Source organism: Enhydra lutris, unplaced genomic scaffold, assembly GCF_002288905.1.
Source record: "Enhydra lutris kenyoni isolate GAN:26980312 unplaced genomic scaffold, ASM228890v2 scaffoldscaffold44, whole genome shotgun sequence".
Classification (NCBI taxonomy): domain Eukaryota; kingdom Metazoa; phylum Chordata; class Mammalia; order Carnivora; family Mustelidae; genus Enhydra; species Enhydra lutris.
The window spans coordinates 12,719,653-12,741,947 of record NW_019154128.1 but is presented as its reverse complement, the minus strand read 5'-3'; the positions used below and the strand labels follow the sequence as shown (position 1 = coordinate 12,741,947).

General features: G+C 36.6%; 1 protein-coding gene across 4 annotated transcripts in view; it reads left to right on the top strand.

Annotated features, from left to right (window-relative positions):
- LOC111155871 (protein phosphatase, Mg2+/Mn2+ dependent 1B) overlaps window positions 1-14,278 on the top strand; it is an 82,261-nt gene extending 67,983 nt beyond the window's left edge. For 3 of the 4 annotated variants that reach the window (XM_022516313.1, XM_022516315.1, XM_022516316.1), the window contains 3 exons: window positions 343-454; window positions 834-891; window positions 10,590-11,653. In XM_022516313.1, the coding sequence (XP_022372021.1) occupies window positions 343-454; window positions 834-891; window positions 10,590-10,895 (476 nt within the window). In that variant the 3' untranslated portion in view covers window positions 10,896-11,653. Of the gene's footprint in view, window positions 1-342; window positions 455-833; window positions 892-10,589; window positions 11,654-12,501 lie in introns of those variants that run through there. The other variant, XM_022516314.1, reaches the window with a different exon arrangement.
- The last annotated feature ends 8,017 nt before the right edge of the window (window positions 14,279-22,295 follow it).

The window sequence follows — 22,295 nt, the reverse complement described above, 5'->3', positions numbered from 1 at the left end:
GGGGGGGGGGGGGGGGGGGAGGGGGTTGGGAAGTAGGCTCCCTGCTGAGCAGAGAGCCTGATGCGGAGCTCCATCCCAGGACCCTGGGATCATGACCTGAGCCACCCAGACGCCCCTGCAGATAACTTTTTATATTACTTTTATTCCTTGTGTGATAGTAAGGTAATGTTTGCTTTTTTTACATTTTAAAACTGATACTAGAGAAACTAATAATACACTATATATTAACTAACTTGAGCTTAAATTAATAAATAAATAAAATTGATAACTACCGAATAGTTGCCCTTTCTCTGAATCTTGAGTAAACACATTAATTTAGGAATTCTTTTTAAAAACCTGCAGAAATTATGGAGAAGTCTGGTGAGGAAGGAATGCCTGATCTTGCCCATGTCATGCGCATCTTGTCTGCAGAAAATATCCCAAATTTGCCTCCTGGGGGAGGTCTTGCTGGCAAGTAAGTAGAACAAAAAGAACTAATTTTGAGTTCCTTTATAATTAGTAATTAAGTAATTTTGGAGAAGAAGTATATCAATTATCAAAAGATGAGATGAGTTGATGGTTCTTATACTAGAGAAGAACTTTAAAATTTCATCCAAAGGGATTTTTTTTTTTTTTAAGGGAATAATTTATTATGTGATTTAAAGGTGAAGGCCCTTCTTTCCTTTATAAATGAGAACAAATGGCTTGTGCTGAATCAAATTCTAAGTGAAATGTAGAAACTATGTTCTTGGCAAACATTTAGCATGACAGTTAATTTTTGAGGATAAAGTATTTTAAATACTCAGAAGCTTGGTAATTGTAATTTAATAAAACTAATGCATAATTTATTTCAGGCGCAATGTTATTGAAGCTGTTTATAGTAGGCTGAATCCACATCGAGAAAGTGATGGGGTAAGTTTTCTTTTATTTCTTAAGCATTTAAAATAATTTTATGATGTGAATACTAGTTATAATACATTCACATAATGAAATCTATAGCTATTAGTATGTTTCATGTTAAGGAGTCAGTTTAAGGAACTGTCTAGAAATGGCGGTAGAGATACAGTTCTGTTTTGTAGTTAAGTTTGTTGTCACTTAATGGGCATCAAGTACCTTTTTGTTGGGCTGTACTTACGTTCTCCCTGTATGTCTGCCTTTCCTTCTGCTTCTCCCTTAAATCTTAATTTTGAGGTGAAGAACATGCTTTTGAATATCTCCTTTTCTCCTTCAGCAGCCTGCTACCATCACTAGCACTTAATTATAGAGAAATGGGCTATTAAAGACCTGACTTTCAGTGCCCACTCTGTGCTCAGTCGAATACCTGAGGGTAATTTCTTTCTTAACCTTAATGTTGCCACTTGTAGGTATTTTGTCTTGAACTGAGATAACCATTTTTTGTTGTAACCTGCTGTGCTTCCTCAGAGCAAAACTCTATCCCTTTACCTTCCTTGGAAATACCAGTGAGCTGTCAGCTGCACCTCTTTTTTTTTTTTTTTTTTTCCTTAGCACTTCTACCAGGAGACAAAACAGTGCCTTCTTTTTTTATTTTTTAATTCCCCTACGTTTCAGGGTCAGTAATTCAAATAAGTATTTCCTTAAAGGGTTTTGAAGGTTTTGGACATCTATAAATGAATAACTTAATTTTTAACATACATTTTTGAAAGATTGAAGGGAGCCTAAGTTAGTAATTAAACTCACTGAGAAGAAATAGACTCACTCTCCAAATCTCCAGCTCCTCGGGGGCAGGTCTTAAGAGAGACATCAACCACTGGTAGAAATGAGGTATCCTCTCAGTTGAGCCATTTTGCAAGTTGCACAGCAATGTCCTAGCATTTCTTTATTCTCAGCAATAAAAGTATGCTTGCAAAAAAAGAAAAATTTTGCAATTTATGCATTTTAGTGAGTTGAATAAAAGTAATACTGTATTTTGCTAATAGCAGGCTTTATGTCTTGGTCTCGAGCAGTGGTTCTGAGTCTTTCTTTTGTGTCCGGTCCCTCGAAGTATTAAGACTTGTACCTAAAGCTGTGAAAATTCATTTAAAAATAAAGATAAGTCATGTGGTACATTTAGAGAGAACCCTAAATCAGGCAAACAAGGACAAATTGTTGACACAATTGAAAAGCCCATGGTAGTTGGCTGGTGTGGAGTGAAGGGAGACTGATCCTAGGTTCCACACAGCATCCAGAATCATGGTTAGAAGAAAAAAGCCCTCAGATGGTAGTTATTGATCATTACTAACCATTACCATTTAAGTGCTCATGTTTCCTCATGTGCTTGGAAATGTAATCCTGGTTTGTAATCCTGAAAAATTCTCATTATGCCTTGCCAAATCTCTTCAAGGTCCCTTAAGAAAGTTGGCTGCTCTTACTCCAGATACAATTTTAAAAATTATTTCACACCCCTAAATTAATGTTTAGATTAATGTTTTAAACTTTTTAAAAAATATAAAAGTACTTATTATACACAGTAGCTCTCTAAACAGTGAATAAATAAACAACAGAGTCATGAAACAGAAGAGGAATGCTCAGGATAAAAATGCTGGCCTTGGATAGGATTATTACATGATTCTGTAAGTTAAGGAGATGCATACTTACTACCTTTCTATACAGGCTTTCTAGTAACCTCAGCAGATCAAACACAGACAGGCTGCCACATGTTGTGAATTGACGTAGGGACAAGATCCTGTAGAAGAGCATCAGGCATGGTCCCATCCCTACCATCAGTGCATCTTGCCATGGAGGGATAAACACACAAGTTAGAAAGAAATAATAAAAGACAGGATGTGATTAATTGCCTTGTGAATTGCACAGTGATTGCTGGGAAGGTCCGAGTTTCAGAGAAAAGAGATGGGAAGAATTATCAGAGTGACAGAAATGAAATGAGGAGGATGATAGCTCAAGTGGATGATAGGGGCAGGAACAAAGTAGGAGTTATCTTTAAAGAAAGGACCTGATTTTGCCTGGGGCAGGGAGAGAACTGCTATGGCGAGAAATAAGAATTTAGGATGCAGGAAGTATTTTTGGAGAGATTGGAGAGGCCTTTTGAACTTTACATTTGATAGTGAGGAGCCACCGTATGTTTGGAGCAGAAGGATAGTAGACTCAGAGGAGTATCTGTGGTATTTTAATCTGTTAGAAACATGTGCAGTGTTGGATTAAAGAGATGCTGGCAGTCAACTAGTGAAATAATTGCCAAGATCAAACTTCCCGATTTACTGCACAAACTAACTTGCAGCCCAGACTACTATGTGGGGAAATACTATTTTACCCTTTCAGAATAATCACAACCTTAGAAAAATGTTGAATTCCCGTAGTAGAAGCAAAAATATACTAAATGTGCACTAGCAGAAATGTACTCTAAAACACAAAGAAGCAGAAAAAAATGAAGTAATTATAGGTATTTAATTGAATTCTTAGCACTTATTTTGTGCTTCTGTGACAGTGCATTAGGCACGAATGTGTTCTGAACATGTTTCTCGGCTTAGATCAGTGCCGTGTCATAGAAGACGTGACCAGGAAGTGCAATGGCAGAGCTGACAGTTGGAGTTTTTTTAAATAACAAAAATAAAATTTTTGTACAGATATTTAAAAAAAAAAAAAAAGAATGCTAGAGTTAATCCAAGATGTATTTAGATTCCTAAAATGTCTGCTTTATGTCAGAGATAGAATTATCCTGCCGTGAATGCCTATAGGTAATACCATTAGATACAGGGATTCATTTACCTTTCTTATATTGCAAGAAAATCTTTTGGATAACGTATTTCAAAAAGCCAAGTAGAATATAAGCCAAAATTTGTTTTTATAATATGCCTTTTTAAAAAAAAATTTTTTTTTTTTAAATTTTAGAGAGAAAGAGCGAGCATGCATGCAGGATTGGGGGGGGGGCGGTCGAAGGAAGAGGGAAAGAGAGAGAATCCCAGGCACCTCCATGCTCAGCATGGTACCCCACACGGGGCTGGATCCCACAACCCTGGGATTATGACCTGAGCTGAGAACAAGATGCTTAACCACCTGAGCCACCCAGGCACCTCTATAGGTCAGAAACTAAAAACATCCACAGTATATTCAGAAAGCTCACTATTTAGGGGAGTCTTCTGAAGTTGTTTACCAAATTTGTTTTTTCAGCCTTTTGGAGTATGTTCAGACTTCTTAATGCAGGCAATATTGACATTTTCCCAACTGTTAAAATCTTTGGAAAAAGAGTCTAGCTAGGATACTTAGGTGGTTTGTGAGTCCCCAGAAAGGTTTTGAAAATGTGTTTGTGGACATACGCAGCTTTTAACACAAAGTATAGTATGTGTGTGGTTTTCATCAGTTCCTCCCAAGGAGTCTGTGACGCCAAGAGAATAATCACCTACAGGACCAGAAAAAATAAAACTGCATTTTGCTCTAAGATGTTCTTACATTTCGCAAGGCTCTGAGGTCACGGCCCTTTACTTCTAAAGTGCTAGGTTGGGAGCACTTAGCTGGTTTAGTCGGTAGAGCATGCAGCTCTTGATCTAGGGGTTATGAGTTCAAGCCCCATGTTAGGTGTAAAGATTACAAAACCAAACCAAACCAACCCACCCCCGCCAAAAACCCACCAAAAACTGTTTCACTGATTTAGATTCTGATCTTTAAAAATATACTGCTAATCAGGTAGCCATATATGTTGCTGATTTCAAGGGTAGAGGGGGACTCATAGTTACCAGCTGTTGGATTATAAAGTCATAGGTGATGTCCTCAACACCCTTGTTTTTATAGGTAGGACTAAGAGTCAGTGAGAGGAAGTTGCTTTGCCTAGGTTGCAAAGCTAAACAAATTGTACAGCCAGAATTTTAATCTAAGTCAGGGGAACTCCAAAAACTGTTCTCTTTACACCTTTCTAATATTGCCTAAGTTATTTAGAGATTACATGTATGTCTGTACCCCACCTCTCTCTCTATCTGCGAAAGGTCATTTCCTGTTCTTTTGTGAATCTCTTTAATAGTGTTAAGATATTCTGGTTTTGATGATGAGTATTTCATAAAGTTTTTGAAACTAAGCAGTCAAGTCCAGTTTTTTTTATCAGTTGTTTTTCATTTAGATGATACACATTTTTATCGTAATCCAAAATCTTTTTAAGGCATTTGGATTTTTAAGAAGGGAGGAAAGAGAGGACAAAAGCCATAGAGAGTCTCCGTATTCCCTTTTCACATTAAGTTTTATATACAGTCTTTTTATTTTGTTAATTTCAAATAGATTAGTTACAAACATAGCTACTTTTACATTTTTATGTTACAGTTTCAGGACTATGTGAATACTAGGTTTTTTTTTTGGTAAATTGTTTCTTTTTCACTTGTCAGAGCTTCTCCATTTTTATGGAGACAATCAGTACTGTTTGAAAATACACTAAACTTTAGTCTGTTTTTAGGGATGGTATAGCCTGCCACTTCTCTTAGCTATGTGGTCTCGACCCGCTAAATGACTTTTTAAAATTATTTCAAATTCACTAAATCTTACGTGATCCTAGCAAATAACAAGCTAATTAGATTCTTCCTTGGTCACTATTAATTGTATCTCATGAACACATATTTGAGGATTTTCAGCACTAAAAATTACTTTAAGCTAACAAACAGAAGATAGGATGCCACAAAAAACACTGTAAATATTTATATTAGCATTCTTTACAAGTTTCTCCATTGTTAATTATTTGAAGCGTTTTGCTTATGGCAACTGCATTAAAACATGCTACATAAATACTAGCTAAATTTATCTTTTAAATGTTCTTAATTTATTTTCCCCTTCTGTTTGCTGTCTGATTGATCTCTATTCCTATGTATTATTTGGGATAAAGCAGTATTTGCATGAGAGATTTGATTCTTTTAAACTGACAGTGAATCCTTGAAAATTGAAACAGAGGGAAAAGTTCCATATACTCATCTCCATAATTGCCTTCAGTTTATTTTGCAGAATAGTTTTAACGATCCAATCTAATATGACTTTTTTGTCTTTTAGTTTCATTAGTCTTTCTGTATCAAGGAAATACATTGTAGATTTGAATATGAAATAATTTGTGGTCCACTTCAATAATTTTAAGCACTATTTCTTTAGTAAGTGTCTGTTTATGTGGGGCGCTTACAATGTTACTTACCATAATGTATTCAGAAGAACATTCAGAGGGATATTAATGTTAATTACACCTGTACAGAAATTGGAGCTGTGTCACTCACTACTAGCATTGTCACCCTGACAACTTAAATCTCTCTGAGCCTATAAATTTCTTCACTTACAAAAATTAGGGTGTGGTACCTGTTATGTAGGATACCTGTGAGGATTAAATGAGATCATGTCCACAAAGTTCTAAGCACAAACATTAATTTTCCTTCCCTAGGGGGTAGGGAGGATACAGAAAGGAATGTGAAGTTCTGTTTATCTTAAAGAGTTTACAGTCTAATTGGAAAGACTTATGAACAGTAGCAAGGTGGAATTAATTGCTGTAATAGATGTGTAAACATGATGTGGTGTATACGGGAGTTCAGGTAAAAACAAAAAGTGCAGCTGAACAGTGGTTCCTTTTCTGATACTAATGAAAATCCATAAGAGAGCGGTAGAACAGTATTTTGAAGAGTCAAGTGAAATGGCTAGGGAGGAGGTCTCACCCATCCATCTTTTACCCATCACAATAGGGAAATGTAATTTGCTTTGAGATAAAATGACTTTTAAATGTGGTCATTAGGTTAAGTTCTTTTCAGTTCAGTGGCTCTGTGATGCCAGCCATTGTAAATTTATCCCAGTTTGATTTACAGGTTTGGTTTTAATTAAAAGTTTTTTTTTTTTTTAAAGCAACTACTCCTCCCCAACTATCACTACTACAAAATTCACAGAAGCATAGATGCTTACTGTGATAATAGGTGTCAGAGAGTGAGTGGTGCTTTATCTTTAGAAGCCACCAAAATTGAAATACAACCAAATCACAACCTTTTTTTTTTTTTTAAAGGATTTTATTTATTTATTTGAGAGACAGAGATCACAAGCAGGCAGAGAAGCGGGTAGAGAGAGAGGAGGAAGCAGGCTCCCCGCCGAGCAGAGAGCCCGATACGGGGCTCGATCCCAGGACCCTGGGATCATGACCCGAGCCGAAGGCAGAGGCTTAACCCACTGAGCCACCCAGGTGCCCCCCAAATCACAACCTTTTTATCAATAAGTTCAAGTAAGTAGAACCTGTATTGGAGGTTCTATTATCAGGCTTTAAAAAACTCACTCCAACCCAATGCATCTGAGTATAGATTGATAGAACTTTTAGTACCTATATGATTTTTTTAAAGATTTTATTCATTTATTTATTTCAGAGAGAGAGGGAGAAAGAGTGTGAGCAGGGGGAGGAGGTGAGGGAGAGGGACAAGCAGATTCCCCGTTTATCGAAGAAACCATTATGGGGCTCGATTTCATGACCCTAAGATCATGACCTGAGCCCAAATCAAGAGCCAGATGCTTGACGGACTGAACAGCCCAGGTGTTCCGTATCTGTTTAATCTTCTAAGCTCCACAGGCAATCCTGGTATTAAATGAGGGTTGATAATCACTCCAGAATTGTTTCAGTGTCCTAGAAGTATTTTTTAATAAAAAGGGAGTTGTCAGTTTGAGTTTTTCGGGGGCAGGGTATGAGGTGGAGGAGTCTTTATGCCATCTGTTAAAAGTTTTTTGTGATACACCATCAAGTAGAAAATTGCCGTTTGGAAAACCTGATTAAAAACGAATAAGGTTTATGATTAGCAGAGCATTCACTTTGTTGCTCAATCTTAACCTTTCCTGAATAGATACAAATGAGAAACTTTATTTGGAGAAACATGTTTATTTAGCACAAAAGGAAGAGGTAAGGGAGAAAAAGTAAGAAAAATCTTAACAGTGCATTTTATTATGTTCTTCGAATATGATAAATTTTGCAAAAATTTGTAAAAAAAAAAAAAAAAAAAAGTTACTTGGTGTACCTGGCTGGCTCAGTCAGAAGAGCATGTGTGAATGAGTTTGAGCCCCACGTTGGGTGTAAAGATTACTTAAATAATAAAAACTTGGGGTGCCAGGGTGGCTCAGTTGTTAAGCATCTGCCTTCGGCTCAGGTCAGGGTCATGGGATCAAGCACCTCATCAAGCTCCCCACTCAGTAAGGAGCCTGCTGCTGCTTCTCCCTCTGCCCGCTGCTCCCCCTACATGTGCTTGCTCTTGCTCTTTCTGTCATATAAATAAATAAATAAAACTTTAAATAAATACATAATCCATACTTAAAAAATTTTTTAAAATGAAAGAAAAGTCATTTTACAATTAGTATACATGAGGTAGAAAATTAGAGAACTCAAAGAAAATAAATGTAACATCACTGCCCATTATGATTAATTGTATATGGCTGTATTTCCTTTCCCCACAGACATTTTATGGATAATATCCTATAACCAGGGTGCCTGGGTGGCTCAGTGGGTTAAAGCCTCTGTCTTCAGCTCAGGTCATGATCTCAGGGTCCTGGGATCGAGCCCCGCATCAGAGAGCCTGCTTCCCCCCAACCCCTCTGCCTGCCTCTCTGCCTACTTGTGACCTCTGTCTCTCTGTCAAATAAATAAAATCTTTAAAAAACAATATCCTGGGGCGCCTGAGTGGCTCAGCGGGTTAAAGCCTTTGCCTTCGGCTCAGGTTGTGATCCCAGGGTCCTGGGATAGAGCCCCGCATCGGGCTCTCTGCTCGGCGGGGAGCCTGTTTCCTCCTCTCTCTCTGTCTGCCTCTCTGCCTACTTGTGATCTCTGTCAAATAAATAAATAAATAAATCTTAAAAAAAATATCCTAAAACCAGTGGATACATAGACATATGCATACACATAAAACATATCTACGAACAGTGTCATATCTTGCTTTTTGCCATAAGGGCACGTTTTTTTTCCTCCCCAAAGCGTTCAGATGTTCTCATTTTCCTCATAACATTGCCATGTTTTATGTGGTTATATTTGTGTTCTCTTTGTGTCTTTGTTGCCGAACTGTAGGGTAACAGTCTCCAGAGATGGTTAAGAGTTTCTGTCGGATCATCTCTATCAGTAACCTCTTTTTTGAGTTTTATTTTCCAAACATTTTTATGAAGACTTCCAAATAGCTAGCAAAATTGAAATGATCCACCTTCTCCCTATATTCAGCAGTTAACATTTTACCGTCTTTGCTCTGTGTGTGTGTGTGTGTGTGTGTGTGTGTGTGTGTGTGTGTACGTGTACACTACTTTTTTTTTTTTCCTTTTTTTCCACTGAACCTTTTGACAGCAAATTGCAGGCATCATTTTGGCATATTTTGGCATGCCGCTCTTAAAAATGAGGACATTTCAAATGGGCGCCTGGCTGGCTCAGTTGGTAAAGTGTGCAACTCCTGATCCTGGGGTCATGAGTTCAAGCCCCACCTTGGGTGTAGAGTTTACTTGAGAAAGGAGAAAAAAAGAGGACGTCTTTCTACATGACCATAATACTATTAATCATACCGATGAAAATTAAGATTGTCATCTAGTGTCAAGTCCAGATTTTCCCACTTGTCTCTATAGAGTGTCTGTGATAATAGTTATTTTGAAAGATGGTCTCAGGCTGTTACCAGTCAAGCATATTAATAATGTCTGTAATAAGGCCCCCACTTTTTTTTTTTCCCCTTGCCACTGAGAAAGAAGACTCTGAGCCAACTTTGAACAGGATGTCCTACATTCTGGATCATATGATTATTTTCTTGTGGTGTCCTTTAATGCAATCCTCTATTCCCTGTTTTCCTGTAAATTGGGAATTCACTTTATTATATTTATATTAAACATTTTTAGGCGAGAACATAGGACGTGGTTCTGCATCCCTAATTCATCACATCAGGAGGCACACAGTGTAAGGTTGTCTTGCATTTAGACCATCAGCTTAACTCTTAACTGTGATCACCTTCCATGTTAGAGCTTGTCCTGCTAACAAGGTTAAGTAGCTGCTGTTGTAGAAACCTACAAGTTTTCCAAAATTTAATAAAACATAAAAGGAGTGAGTTTCCTGTTCATATCTTATTATTAGATTTAAAATAGTTTATTTTGATCTAGAAATGTTTTTATTAAAATATCTAAGATCAAAGAGGAATTTTCACCCACAACAGCATTAGAATTTCCCGAAAATGCAGTCGAAATTTATATAGTTCTACATTTTGTACCTCCTCTCCTTACCTATTACTTAGCAGCAGTGATGAAGAAACTAATGTTCTAATGGCCTGCTTTTCTGTCCTCTCCTATTGCTTTAAACACTAATTTCCTTTTGTACTAAATCATTCTAGCCAATTACTGTTTTTTTCTGTTAAGCAAGTCAGTTTTAGGAAATGCTTGTGTTGCTGTTGAATTCTAATAGCCAAGTAAATTTCAGAGGAAGCTTCAAACGCCAGTGTGAATAAGATGTAAACTAGTTCATGGTAATTTGCTGAAATTAACTTGATATTTCAAGTGGAAATTTTATTGACACAACTAAGACTTGATACTTATTTAATGAAATGTTCTCATGCTTAGACTCTATGACTCGTGGTAGAGAAATGAGTGTTTTGCTGTGATGATGTTATGAAATACATGTGATATCCTAGTTTGTCTACTGACACTGGGGTCTTGAATCTTAAAAAAAGGCCTCCGAGGAAGCAGAGGAAAGTGGATCACAGGGAAAATTGGTGGAAGCTCTCAGGCAAATGAGAATTAATCATAGGGGAAACTACCGACAACTTCTGGAGGAGATGCTGACTAGTTACAGGCTAGCTAAAGTAGAGGGAGAAGAAAGCCCTGCTGACCCAGCGGCCACAGCTACTTCTTCGAACAGTGATGCTGGAAGCCCAGTGACAATGCAGGCAAGCCGTACTGAATCAAACAGTGCTCTTGCTGAATTAGACAGCTATAATGAAGATGCAGGGACAAAGATGAGTGGTGAACAAATATGACTTGACTTCGTGGTAATATTTTTGTGATCTTTTGATTTGCTGGTTTTTACTTAGGAAGTATAATGTATGCATTTATAGAACCGTTTTGTTATTTGAATCTTGGTAAACTAGTTTTATTACACTCCTATAGCCTTGTTTTTTTAAGAAGGCCTTTGCATACACCTTTATCAGATAGTTTAAAATGGGCTATTTATAGTACTTTGAATTCAATAAAATTATATGTCATTTCATATTGTATGCCAGAAATGAGGCTACAGTTATTCAGATCAGTAGTTAACTTCATACTAGATAGGATTAGAGATTACTTACTGATAAGCAAGATGACATTATATTGTGGAAAAGCTTGTAATTGTAGAATTCTACTGCTTCACATTATTTTACATATCAGTACACTCATAGTTAGCTTTGTAATAAATTTGTGTTTTCTTTAGCGATTTTAGTTCTTCAAAGAATGGCAGATTCTGGCCTGTAATTTTTTTTCCTCCCAAGGATGATAATTTGTGTGTTCTTTGACTTGTTTATATTTTACATCTCTGTAGTTTTATTTTTAGACGTTCTGAGCTGTTGGATGTGTGGTTGTTTTTCCTTTCTCTGTATTCTTTATTGAAACCTAATTTTTGAAAAACCTATGTATTATTGATGCAGCTTTGGTTTGTATATTCTGTATAGCCTAACTACATACATCAAAATGTATGTCAACCAAGTGTTTAGAATGAAATTATAAGTGTTCAAGTCCAAATAAAGCATGTGATATGGAATAATCTATGCATGTTGTACTTATTTTTAAATTAAAAAAATTTTAAATAATCAGGCTTGGTATATTGGAAAAATACCTCGTAGAAATTCTTTTGTACTGGTAGAAAATATAGAGAACTTTTGGCTTGGCTTTTGTCATTAATGAAAAGAAAACATTTTGAGAAGTCTTGCTTACTCAAATCCATTCTGTTTCTTATCCCCTTTTTGTGGTACAGAATATTAATTTTTGGCCAGTATGGACACACACTGACATGTCTGAGTTGTCATGATGAGCGTTTTAAAGAATGTGAGACTGTCCTCTTTGCTTTCATCAGATACTAAGAAATGCAAGAATTACAGGATATTTTAAATAGTGGCAGACACGAGTTTTGCTTTTGTTAAGATAGGTTTTTAAGATGCAGGTGGCTATCAGTCACATGGGAAAGTATTTCTTAAAACAAGAATTTTGTGAATGTAGAACATATAACTTTTCTTTGTCATGTTTTTATTTATCATGTATCTAAACTTGATTCTGGTGCCTTAAGTTGAAACTTTGGATCTTCGGATGTAGCTGATGTTTTTTTATCTATTTTTCCAATGCCAGAATATTTTTAAGTGATTTGAGAAAGAGGAAGGCATTTGGTGGAGAGGGAAGGAAAAAAACCCCAACCACTTACCTATCTGTATTAGATAGATCCATGTGTATACACACAGTATACACTACCCACACCTCTCTGTAAAAGTGCCTTTTCATACAGAGAAAGGAAGGTAATTTGTTCATCTAATTTTGTTTTCTTTTGAAATTCAATCCAACCTGGCAGTGGTGGAGGTAAATAATAATAATAATATTCTTCCTTTTCTCTTCCTGTAGGGTGCTGGAGATCTAGAAGACCCATGGTAGCCTTATAAACCTTCTAAAATGCTTTTGATTCTGAAAATTGGGGGAAAAAAAACTTTTAATCACAATTTTCTTCAATACAAGGGAAAAATATTCTTGTGGATTCCCACCGTTTTGTGATATGAGCAGAAAATCATTAGCATTTCCCATCATTTGTTCATATTTGTGTTTTCTAATAATTGCCACTTGTAGCATTGCCTGTTCTACAGTATTTTTTGCCGACCTCAGGCATACTGGTTACATCTGTATTTGAACTTTGGGCCCTAGGAACCAACGGAGTTATTTCACCACAAATAACAAACTCTGCCTGAGGTGCATGGGAATATAGTTAGCCGTACTCTGAAGATACATTATGTTTTTGTTTTTGTTTTTTGTTTTTTAGACAAGACACACAACATATAAGCATGTAAGAGTAAAGAATTGTATGGGATGTTCCTTTCTCAGTTCACCAAGTTGGAAGCCTTTTGCAGCTCTGTGGCTTGAAATTTCCTTTGAGCAATTTACTATAGGACATATATTTATTATTAATTGTTATTTAATTTTTTTTCTAATTTTACCTGTATTACCAAACTGGGTTCTCCAATAATGTCCAAATTGTAACATTGCCTGCTTTTCAAGATAAAGTGTATTTGGCAATAATATTATAAACCCTTACAAATTTTATGCATGTACCTACTACATCCTTCAGCTCTCACTAGCAAATCTTTTGAAACCAAATGGATTAATTTATGGCTATTTATAATTTGCTTTGACATCTCACTGCTGCAAATTTTTTTAAATGATGAGATTTGCCTTTATAATGTAAATTGTGATTTTGTTTTACATGTGGGTTTCTATAGTTTTAATTTTTCAGCTTTTAAGATACAAGTTTTGTGTGTAATTTGGTATAATTTTTAATTGTTTACCTTATTTTAAAAGCTCAGAATATCACATTGAAATGACTATAAATACATTTAAAATTATCTATTTTAGATCTAAGGAAATATTACAGAGATATTTTCATGGGTTCAGTAACCTTTCATTTTATAACATTGGGCACGGTACAGAGTGGCTGTCACATAAGGTACTTGAAGATTATTATTTTAATTCTATTTTTACAATAACCTTGAATTCTTGAATTCTTTTTGAGTTTTGCATGTAGTAAATCCAATGAATGCTGAACATGAAGAGTAAAATATTTATCGAAAAGAAGCTATTGGGGTAGGAGAAGCAATGAATGTATCCATTTGTACATGGTTTACATGTTGTGGATGCTTTGTAAACATCTTCCTATATGTTTAAATTGTGTTTCAGCAGGATGTAATTGCCCTTGTGTGTAGTTAAAAATGAGTCATCATCTGGTCCTGTGTGAAATGGAATTCATGATATGTTCTGTAACATTTTCCTGAAGCTGTTTCTGGAGAGCCACACATTTGAATACAGACAGCTTTCCTGATCATTTGATTTATTGTGCACCTGATTTTTGGTCTAAAAGGAATTATTGCCACAATATATTTTATTTATTCTTTAGATTTTAGCCTTGTAAGTTAAAGTGCTTTACATGATGATGTTAAAAGCTATCTGTCCCTTTACTGGGTTCGGGGAGTTGTAAAAAGATAGGGAATGAAGAATGCAAAATGGTTTATTGTTCATACTGTCCACTCTGATCCAACCCTGTACTGATAGTACCTTTCCAGTATGATATTGTGATGTTTCATACAATACAGTGAACATAACCAACTTGTTACCTAAATAAAGAATTGATAAAAACAGCGTGACATATTACTATTTGGTATGTTTTTAAAAGTAAAATCCAGTCTTGAATGTAATTTTTAAACATTTTACATAGTTGGGATATTTATTGTGAAATTTTTCATACAAAACCATGTAGGTGAATCATAATTCCAAAGAGGAATTAACGAAACTGTGTAAGACAGTACTAATTAACCTCCTCTTCACTCCAAACCCCCCTGCTTTCAAAAAACCTTTTCAGGTGGTTTAGTGACCCTTGAAATACAAATAATGTGTGAATTAGCAAAAGAAAAAAATGGAACTCAGTCTTTACTAATCTGCATTTTCTAGTCTAGCTGCTTTCAAATACTTGAGTCTTAGGACCCATTTATATATATATTTTTTCAGTTTATATTTTTAAAGGTTAAAGATCCCAAAGAACTTTGCTTTTATGGGTTTTTATTTTATTTACGTTATTTATCACATTAGAAATTAAAGCCAAGAAATTTTACATACTACTTTAATTCATTAAAAAATGAAACCATTGCCTGGTAACATAAGTACCATTGTTTTTTTGAAAAACAGTTATTTTCCAAATCTAAAAAATTTAGTGTGAGAAGGTGCGCTGGTTTTCGTTTTTGTAGACCCTTTAATGTTGGGCTGGATTCTCCTATCTGATTGTGTGTTCATTTTGTTGCAAATGTGGCACTTTGTTGGAAGTATACGAAGAAATCTGGCCTCACACAAATGTGTGTATTTGGAAGAGAGTATTTTAATAGTTTTAGGCAGTCGCGACTGTTCTGTTTGATTCCTGATCAGAACTTCGGAACTGGTAGTTTCTTGAAGTTTAGGTGCGGTGTGAAGTCTGAAACTATCCGTCCACTTTGTACTCTTACACTAAAACCCATCTGATCTATCTTGTTGGGAGTTTTGAATGGATGTCCTACTTGGGCATGATTTGGTAACATCATGGATTGATCTTTTGGAAAATACAAGTTTGTTGAATTACATGGTTCTTCCGAATATTGACATGTTATTATGCAGTGTTTAAATTTTTTTTCTTAATATAACACATCTCATCAGAAAAAATACTTTAAGTATTGGGAAACTGTCAAGCTCATGGCAATGGATACAGATTTTTCAGAATTCTGATTTTCATTTGAAAGGTGACGTTTTTGTCTCTGCACCAAATATTGTCAGTCGTTTTCCTTGAGTGACAGGCTGACTTCATTTACTCCCGAGAGAATGTCTGCTGACTCACCATAGTCTGTCAGTCATTCTTTCAAGTAGAAATGGCGCTCCTCGGAAGCAGCTGGTTCAGCGCACAGCTTACTAGCAGAAGCGACAGCCATCACACTTCCGGCGTGCTGTAGAAGCAGGTGCTTCGCATGTCATCGTTCAGGATATTAAAAAGATGCGTACTCCAGGGTAGATGTGTAATAAAAATTCTTACTGCCTCGCCGAGGGCACTGTCCCCTGAAATTGGCTTTCCCCCTTCCTTTTCTCTGAGTGCGGCATGAAGATACAGTAGCAGCTAATGGGTTGTCGTCCGTGTTGATTCCCACCGAGGTACCTGCAGTTTTACCTCCTGTTTCTTTTGCACAGTCAGTGCAAGCATCAGTGGGTTGAAAAAGAGTAAGTATTAGAAATAGTTCTGATCTCATAGACCTCCTGGAAAGGTTCCGTGGCATCCCCCAGACTTTCACAGTTGCTGCTTTGTCCGTTGGGATGGCTGTGTCGTGTGTTCATTGACTCCAAACATCACAGTGCCCTACTAAGTGAATCTTAACATGTCGATTTCACATAAAATTCAGATGGGGGAAGATGGTGACTGTGGTCACTGTTCTGCTTAGGAAGACGAACAAGGTGGAGTCTTTGATTTTGTATTTTGTCAGAAAATTCCTATGATGGGTTTCAACTTGGGAAACTCCTGTTTTGAGGTTAAGCTTAACAAAAGAGTTCGGTTTTCATATTGCATATATTCAGATCACTTCAGTCTTTCAAGATGTCTTCAATGACTGTGAGTTGGTGTTATTTGAAATAAAATCATTTTGCCACAAATGAGATGTCACATGGGGTTGGCCAGATAAAGATAGGACTTTTCTTTTTTTAATGACCATTAAATGGGTCAGGACTTTCATGTTGATGTTTTTCAATTAGATTTTCAATTTTCAGAACATTGAACAGAGTTGAGTAAAGTTGCCTTAGAGGCATTTTTTAAAAATTTCTAATTTCTGTCTCATTTTTCTTGCCCAATTATGAGGCTTGGTAATTAAAATATTTACTTAAGACACTTGAGCTTTTTGTTTTAAATGTATTTAGTTAAAAGCGATTGCAACTCTGAATTCTTCCTAAGTCCTTAAGTCAGTTTTGGTTTGTTTTTTTCCATATGTGGGGCATTCAGCTGGGTTTTGATGTCTTTTCATAGTGCTTGGTGGGCTCTCTAGCCACATGACTAGGCACTTGGTCTTCATAAGAAACCGTAGCAAAATTTAGAACTCAGATGCTAAGTTTCCATATAATAAATCAGTCTCCCTAGGGGTAAAGAGATGGTGCTGTCATGCCCTCTGAGGTCTTTTGTTTTGTTTTGTTTTCCTAGTCCGTCTTCAAAATGTCTTTTAATGGGGCGCCTGGGTGGCTCGTCGTTAAGCGCTAAGCGTCTGCCTTCAGCTCGGGTCATGGTCCCAGCGTCCTGGGATCGAGCCCCACATTGGGCTGCTTGCTCCCCAGGAAGCCTACTTCTCCCTCTCTCACTCCCCCTGCTTTTGTTCCCTCTCTCGCTGTGCCTGTCTCTCTGACAAATAAATAAAATCTTAAAAAAAAAAAAAAAAAGTTGGGGCGCCTGGGTGGCTCAGTGGGTTAAGCCTCTGCCTTTGGCTCGGGTCATGGTCTCAGGGTCCTGGGATCGAGCCCCGTATCGGGCTCTCTGCTCAGCAGGGAGCCTGCTTCCCTTCCTCTCTCTCTCTGCCTGCCTCTCTGCCTACTTGTGATCTCTGACTGTCAAATAAATAAATAAAAATCTTTTAAAAAAAAAAAAGTCTTTTAATGACCAGGTTTCAGATGGTATCAGTTGAGGAGAGATGTTTCTATAATATTAGCCCAACATTTGAGTCAGAAATTAGAGTATTACTAGTTTATATTCCAAACTAAACTACCTGAAATACTTGATGGGATGAGACCATGCATTAATAAGGAAATAAGTATTTTGATGTTATGAATGGCATTTTTGTTTTCAGACAACAAATTGATCATTAGAAGACAAATGTGTGTGTTTTCCGGATGTGGGAAAGTATACAGTCAAACCAGAGCATTGTTGCTGGAGTTAAACTGAGTTTTTATTCAGCTTCAATCACAGAAATTAACCAGAACTTGTCCATTGAATTTCTTTTGCTGGCCAAATCATACTTTCTTGTCTTGAATTTAGATCCCATTTTTCAGTGACTTCTCAAATTCACATTTCCTCTTCTAAGTTGCCTTTGTGTCTTGAAGATAATCTGGTTTAACTAGTAAGGGAAAGCATTTGTTAAAGATTTTAGAACACTGTTTTGGGTGGCTAAATACTAAGGAATCGCATATTGTGATTTTTTTTTCATATATTAACACAATGCACAAAATCCATTGTATTTGTAAGACAGTGAAATACTAATGTAACAGTCATTATGACCAGAATTTAAGTTATCTCAAAGCAGTTCGTAGTTACTTGGTTTTGCAAATAAATTGGTGGGCATTATGATGATTTCTTTTGTATTGTTGTCTATGTTCATTCAATTGCTTTAAGATTTTTTTTTTTCTATTCAATTTTGGTAATTTTTCTGTAAGCTTTAATGAAAATGCTGAGCAGGTGTTTATTTTTGCCCATTGTTTTGGATTATGTTTGTTACCTTGTGGTCTAGAAGTAAACCAGGGTAGCTACTAATAAAGAATAAGTTTCTTTTCAGGCCGTGACTACATCGGTGCTGGTTCTCTTCTTGCTGGTTTTCCTGCTGTGGTCTCTTCTCTCCTGCCCCTAATTTTGTTTTAGTTTTATTCTACCTGGCAGACACTTCTGTTGACTAAATACATGGTTTCCTGTTCAAATGTAAGTGATGGTTTGCTCTTCTAGTTCAGGAATGAAGCGTACGTGATCTTGGTATTAGGAGGTTAGTTATCCTTCTGTCCCTTATACCTACAACTCTAGTGGGGCAAACAAAACACCATACCTTTCAAATATGGGTGGAGTCAAAGTTTTGGGAATTTTTTCCCCCTTGACTAATAACCCTAGTTTATAATGGCAATAGTGATTTCTTGAATAATTAGATCCGTACAACAAATGTGTTTTCCATTTATTTTCTATTTTTTATTATCTTTAATATTTTACATAATATCTACTTCTGATGAAAATACTTGGGCATGTATTTGAGGTGAAGAGTACCAGTACAATCCAAGAATTACTCTTGATGTAGGGGTCTCATACCTTCTTTCCCTCTCCTGGGTCATTTGTGCTTATTTTCACTTGTGCACTCACTAATGCAGAGGAGTTTGTCTCATTACTAAGTCTTGAAGACATGAGGTGCAATTTATTTTGGCAGAATTCCACAGTGACATGATTTAGAGGACTGTGGAGTTTATTTTCATGAGATTTTTGCTTATGAGTAAGCATCATCTAAGCAATTTTAAATATTTAATATTTGCTATTGAAACTGATCTTAGGTAAGACTGGCAATCAGTGTTCTAGAACTTTGATCCTGTTGTAGTAACTGGATTTTATTAATCCTGGAATTACAGGTTCTTTAGGAATGTAAAAGCATTTCAGGAAGAGTTCACATTTCAAAATTATATATACTCCGAAATAATCTTCATAGTCTTAAGAATTTTCATGTAGTTCAAACTCCCTAAAATGTTATAATTACAAGGTTACCGTTTTTCAACCTCCGGAGCAGTTCTGCTTTTTTCTATGTTATTTCTTGGGATTCCATCTAAGAATTGATTTGAGTAAAGGTTTAATGACATTGGAAAGTTTAAAGATCACTAGGCTCAGAGAGTATATATGTGACTTGGTTAATGAAAGTAAACAGTAAACTCTGTTACAAGGAAGGAAACTTAGAAGAATGTTGGCTGAGCTGTGAATGATATTTACAGGTTTTGATTTGTGGTCTATCCAAAAGTTAAGATTTACCTATTCAGAAGATGGAGAAGGGGAATGAAGTTGCAGCAAGAGGCAGATATCACCCACCACAAGGGGTCAGCCATCTCATTACCCCCTCCCCCACACATCAACCGTTTTGTTTTGATTTGGCTAAGGGTATTATGGGGAGGAAAGGATGTTATTCCCAGCCTCGGGTTTGAGTTTATCTGCTCACATTATTACCTCTACATCCCCTGTTCTATAAAACAAGCTAATAGTTAAACAAAAACTGGCATAATATTCCTTTGTATGGCTGTACAACAATGTAACCATTTTCCCCATTGAGGGATATTTAGATGATCTGTAACTCTTTACTAAAAAAAAACTGATGCAGTGGGCTTCCTGGCATGTGTCCCTTGAGCACGTGTACTAGTTTTTTTCTAGTTTTGCCTAGAAATAAAATTAACTAGGTTATTAGGTATGCATACCTTCAAGTTAATATTGCAAATGCATTGTACTAAAGGTATACTAGTTTTCACTTCCACTAGAAATGTACAGAAATTCTCGTTTTTCTACCTGTCTCCATTCTCAGTTAACGCTGATAGTGTCAGACTTTAAATTTGCTGGTTATGTGACTGTGAAGTAGTTTGTTTTAATTTGTATATCTAGTTGCACGTGAGGCAAACCTCTCTACGTGGCCATTTGAATTTCCTCTGAAATGATTGCTCATATCCTTTGCTTATTTTGGTTTGCCACTTTTTTTGTTTGTAGTTTTTTATGTATAGTTTGGATACTAATCCTTTTTTTATATGTGTTGCAAAACATAGCCTTTTTTTTTTTTTAATACTTCGTTTATGGGGCCTTTTTTATTTATCAGTCTTCTATGGTTTGTACTCCTGTCTTTCTTGTTCAAAGAATCCTTGCCATGTCAAGTTCATGTATTCTTCCAGTAGTTTTCAAGTCTTCATCCTACCTCTCAAGTGCAGAATATATTAGGATTTTAATCCATCTTGAATTTACTGGTGTTTACTGTATGGAGTCAGGGATCTAATTTTTTGCATTCTGCTAGCTAATTGTGCCAACATCCTGCCAGCCTGTTGCACACCAATTTCCAACATATGTCATCCATTTCTCATCTCTCCATTCTGTTCTATTGTTTTTGTTAACGCTGTAAAATACTACACCATTTTAGTGACTCTGGCTTCGTAAATGCTCCTACCTGGCAGGTACACGTTGCCTTCATCTTTCATAAACTTCATTCCTTTTTAAGAAAAATACAGCAAATAATCCACACTCTGCTGCTTAGCAGCCTGCATCCCATTTGGCACCTACTATTGAAAATTGTTTGTCCTGCCTATGAAAATGGCTGTTCTTGTTGCTCATTTGCATGTGAAGCTGGTGTGGCCGCACAGCGTCCCTGACCTCTCGTCTGTCCCTGTAAAGCCGGCTGGACCAGCGACAGCCCTGCCTGCTATGTTGGAGCCTGAGACAAACGCAAAAGCAATTCTGTCTTTATTTAAAACCCGATCTTGGTTCGTCGGGGTTTTCACATTTGTTTTGATCCTTTTAAATGTTGCTTTTGTGTATTTTTCTTGGTTACTGAATTTTTGGGCCCTGAGGCAAGAGTATCAATAACTTGCGTTGTCTCAGGCTGAGCTGATAAGTATGTCAGTTTCTGGACCGTTGAAGTGACTTGTCTGTAGACCCATTTTCCTGATTTGAAGCAGGTGTTTCCCAGGAGGTATAACTCAACCTACTAGTAAGTACCCTTCAGTACAAAACAGGTTTTCCTGGGGTGCTTAGTGAAAATGCTGGGGGGCTGGGCTGAGGGTCCCATGCTCTGGCGGCAGCAGTTGCTATTGGCTTTTCCTTCTTAGCGAGCCCACTTAATACTCAAAAAAAAAAAAAAAAAACATAACGCAGAGTGGAATACCAGCTTCTAGAAGGATGTCATGGGACCGGGTTCATGGCCAAAATTTATTCGGAAATGCACTTTTTCATGTTTTAATTTCTTTGCGATTGAGAAGCATCTCAGGTCAGTGGCATCTTGCAGTCGCTGTTGGCTAAGCACAGTTGCCCCTGCTTGGTAACAGTGATTCCAGTTTCAGTTCCGTGAGTACGCTTGGGTTGTGGTTGGGACTCCATGTGTGAAGTCTAATGCTGTTTAAAATGTCTTCCAAATGATCATAGAGGATTTAACACAGAAGCAAAGTTACTGTGCAAGCAAAACAGAAATGACAAGATTTGTTAAAAAAAAAAAAAAATCTCTTAACCTGTTACAGGGCACCCAGCTGACTCAGTTGGTAGAGTGTAGGACTCTTCATCTTAGGATCTTGAGTTCAAGACCTGCTTAAAACCAAACCCAACTGTATTAACAATTGGTATAAAAGAATCCTAAGTGTTATTAAAGTATCATTTCAGGGCGCCTGGGTGGTTCAGTCAGTTAAGTGTCTGCCTTCAGCTTAGGTTCTGATCTCAGGGTCCTGGGATCCAGCCCACGTCAGGCTCCCTGCTCAGCGGGGAGCCTGCTTCTTCCTCATCCCCTGCTTGTGCTCTCTCGCTTGCTCGCTCATTCTCTTTCAAATAAAATCTTATAAATAAATAATTTCATAGTTATCATTTTCTTAATCATGCATTAAGAGTGGCACAGAAAATAATGGAATCTTCAGAGTTGAGGGATGAGGGAATATGATATATAATCTATAAGTAAATAATAGATATAAAACATGCACAGGAATGATTTTAGGATAGCATTTATTCAAAAGCATTGCAAAGTGAGATCTTTATTTCTATCCCTCAACCTGTCCCCCAAAAGCAAACAAAAATGTTAACATTGGTTAAATCTGGGTGGTGGGTAAGGGTATCTTATATGCTTCTCTGTAATTTTCTGTATGTTTGAATTTTTTATATAAAGCTTTGAATTAAAAAATACAGAAACTAGGTGAATTTAGTG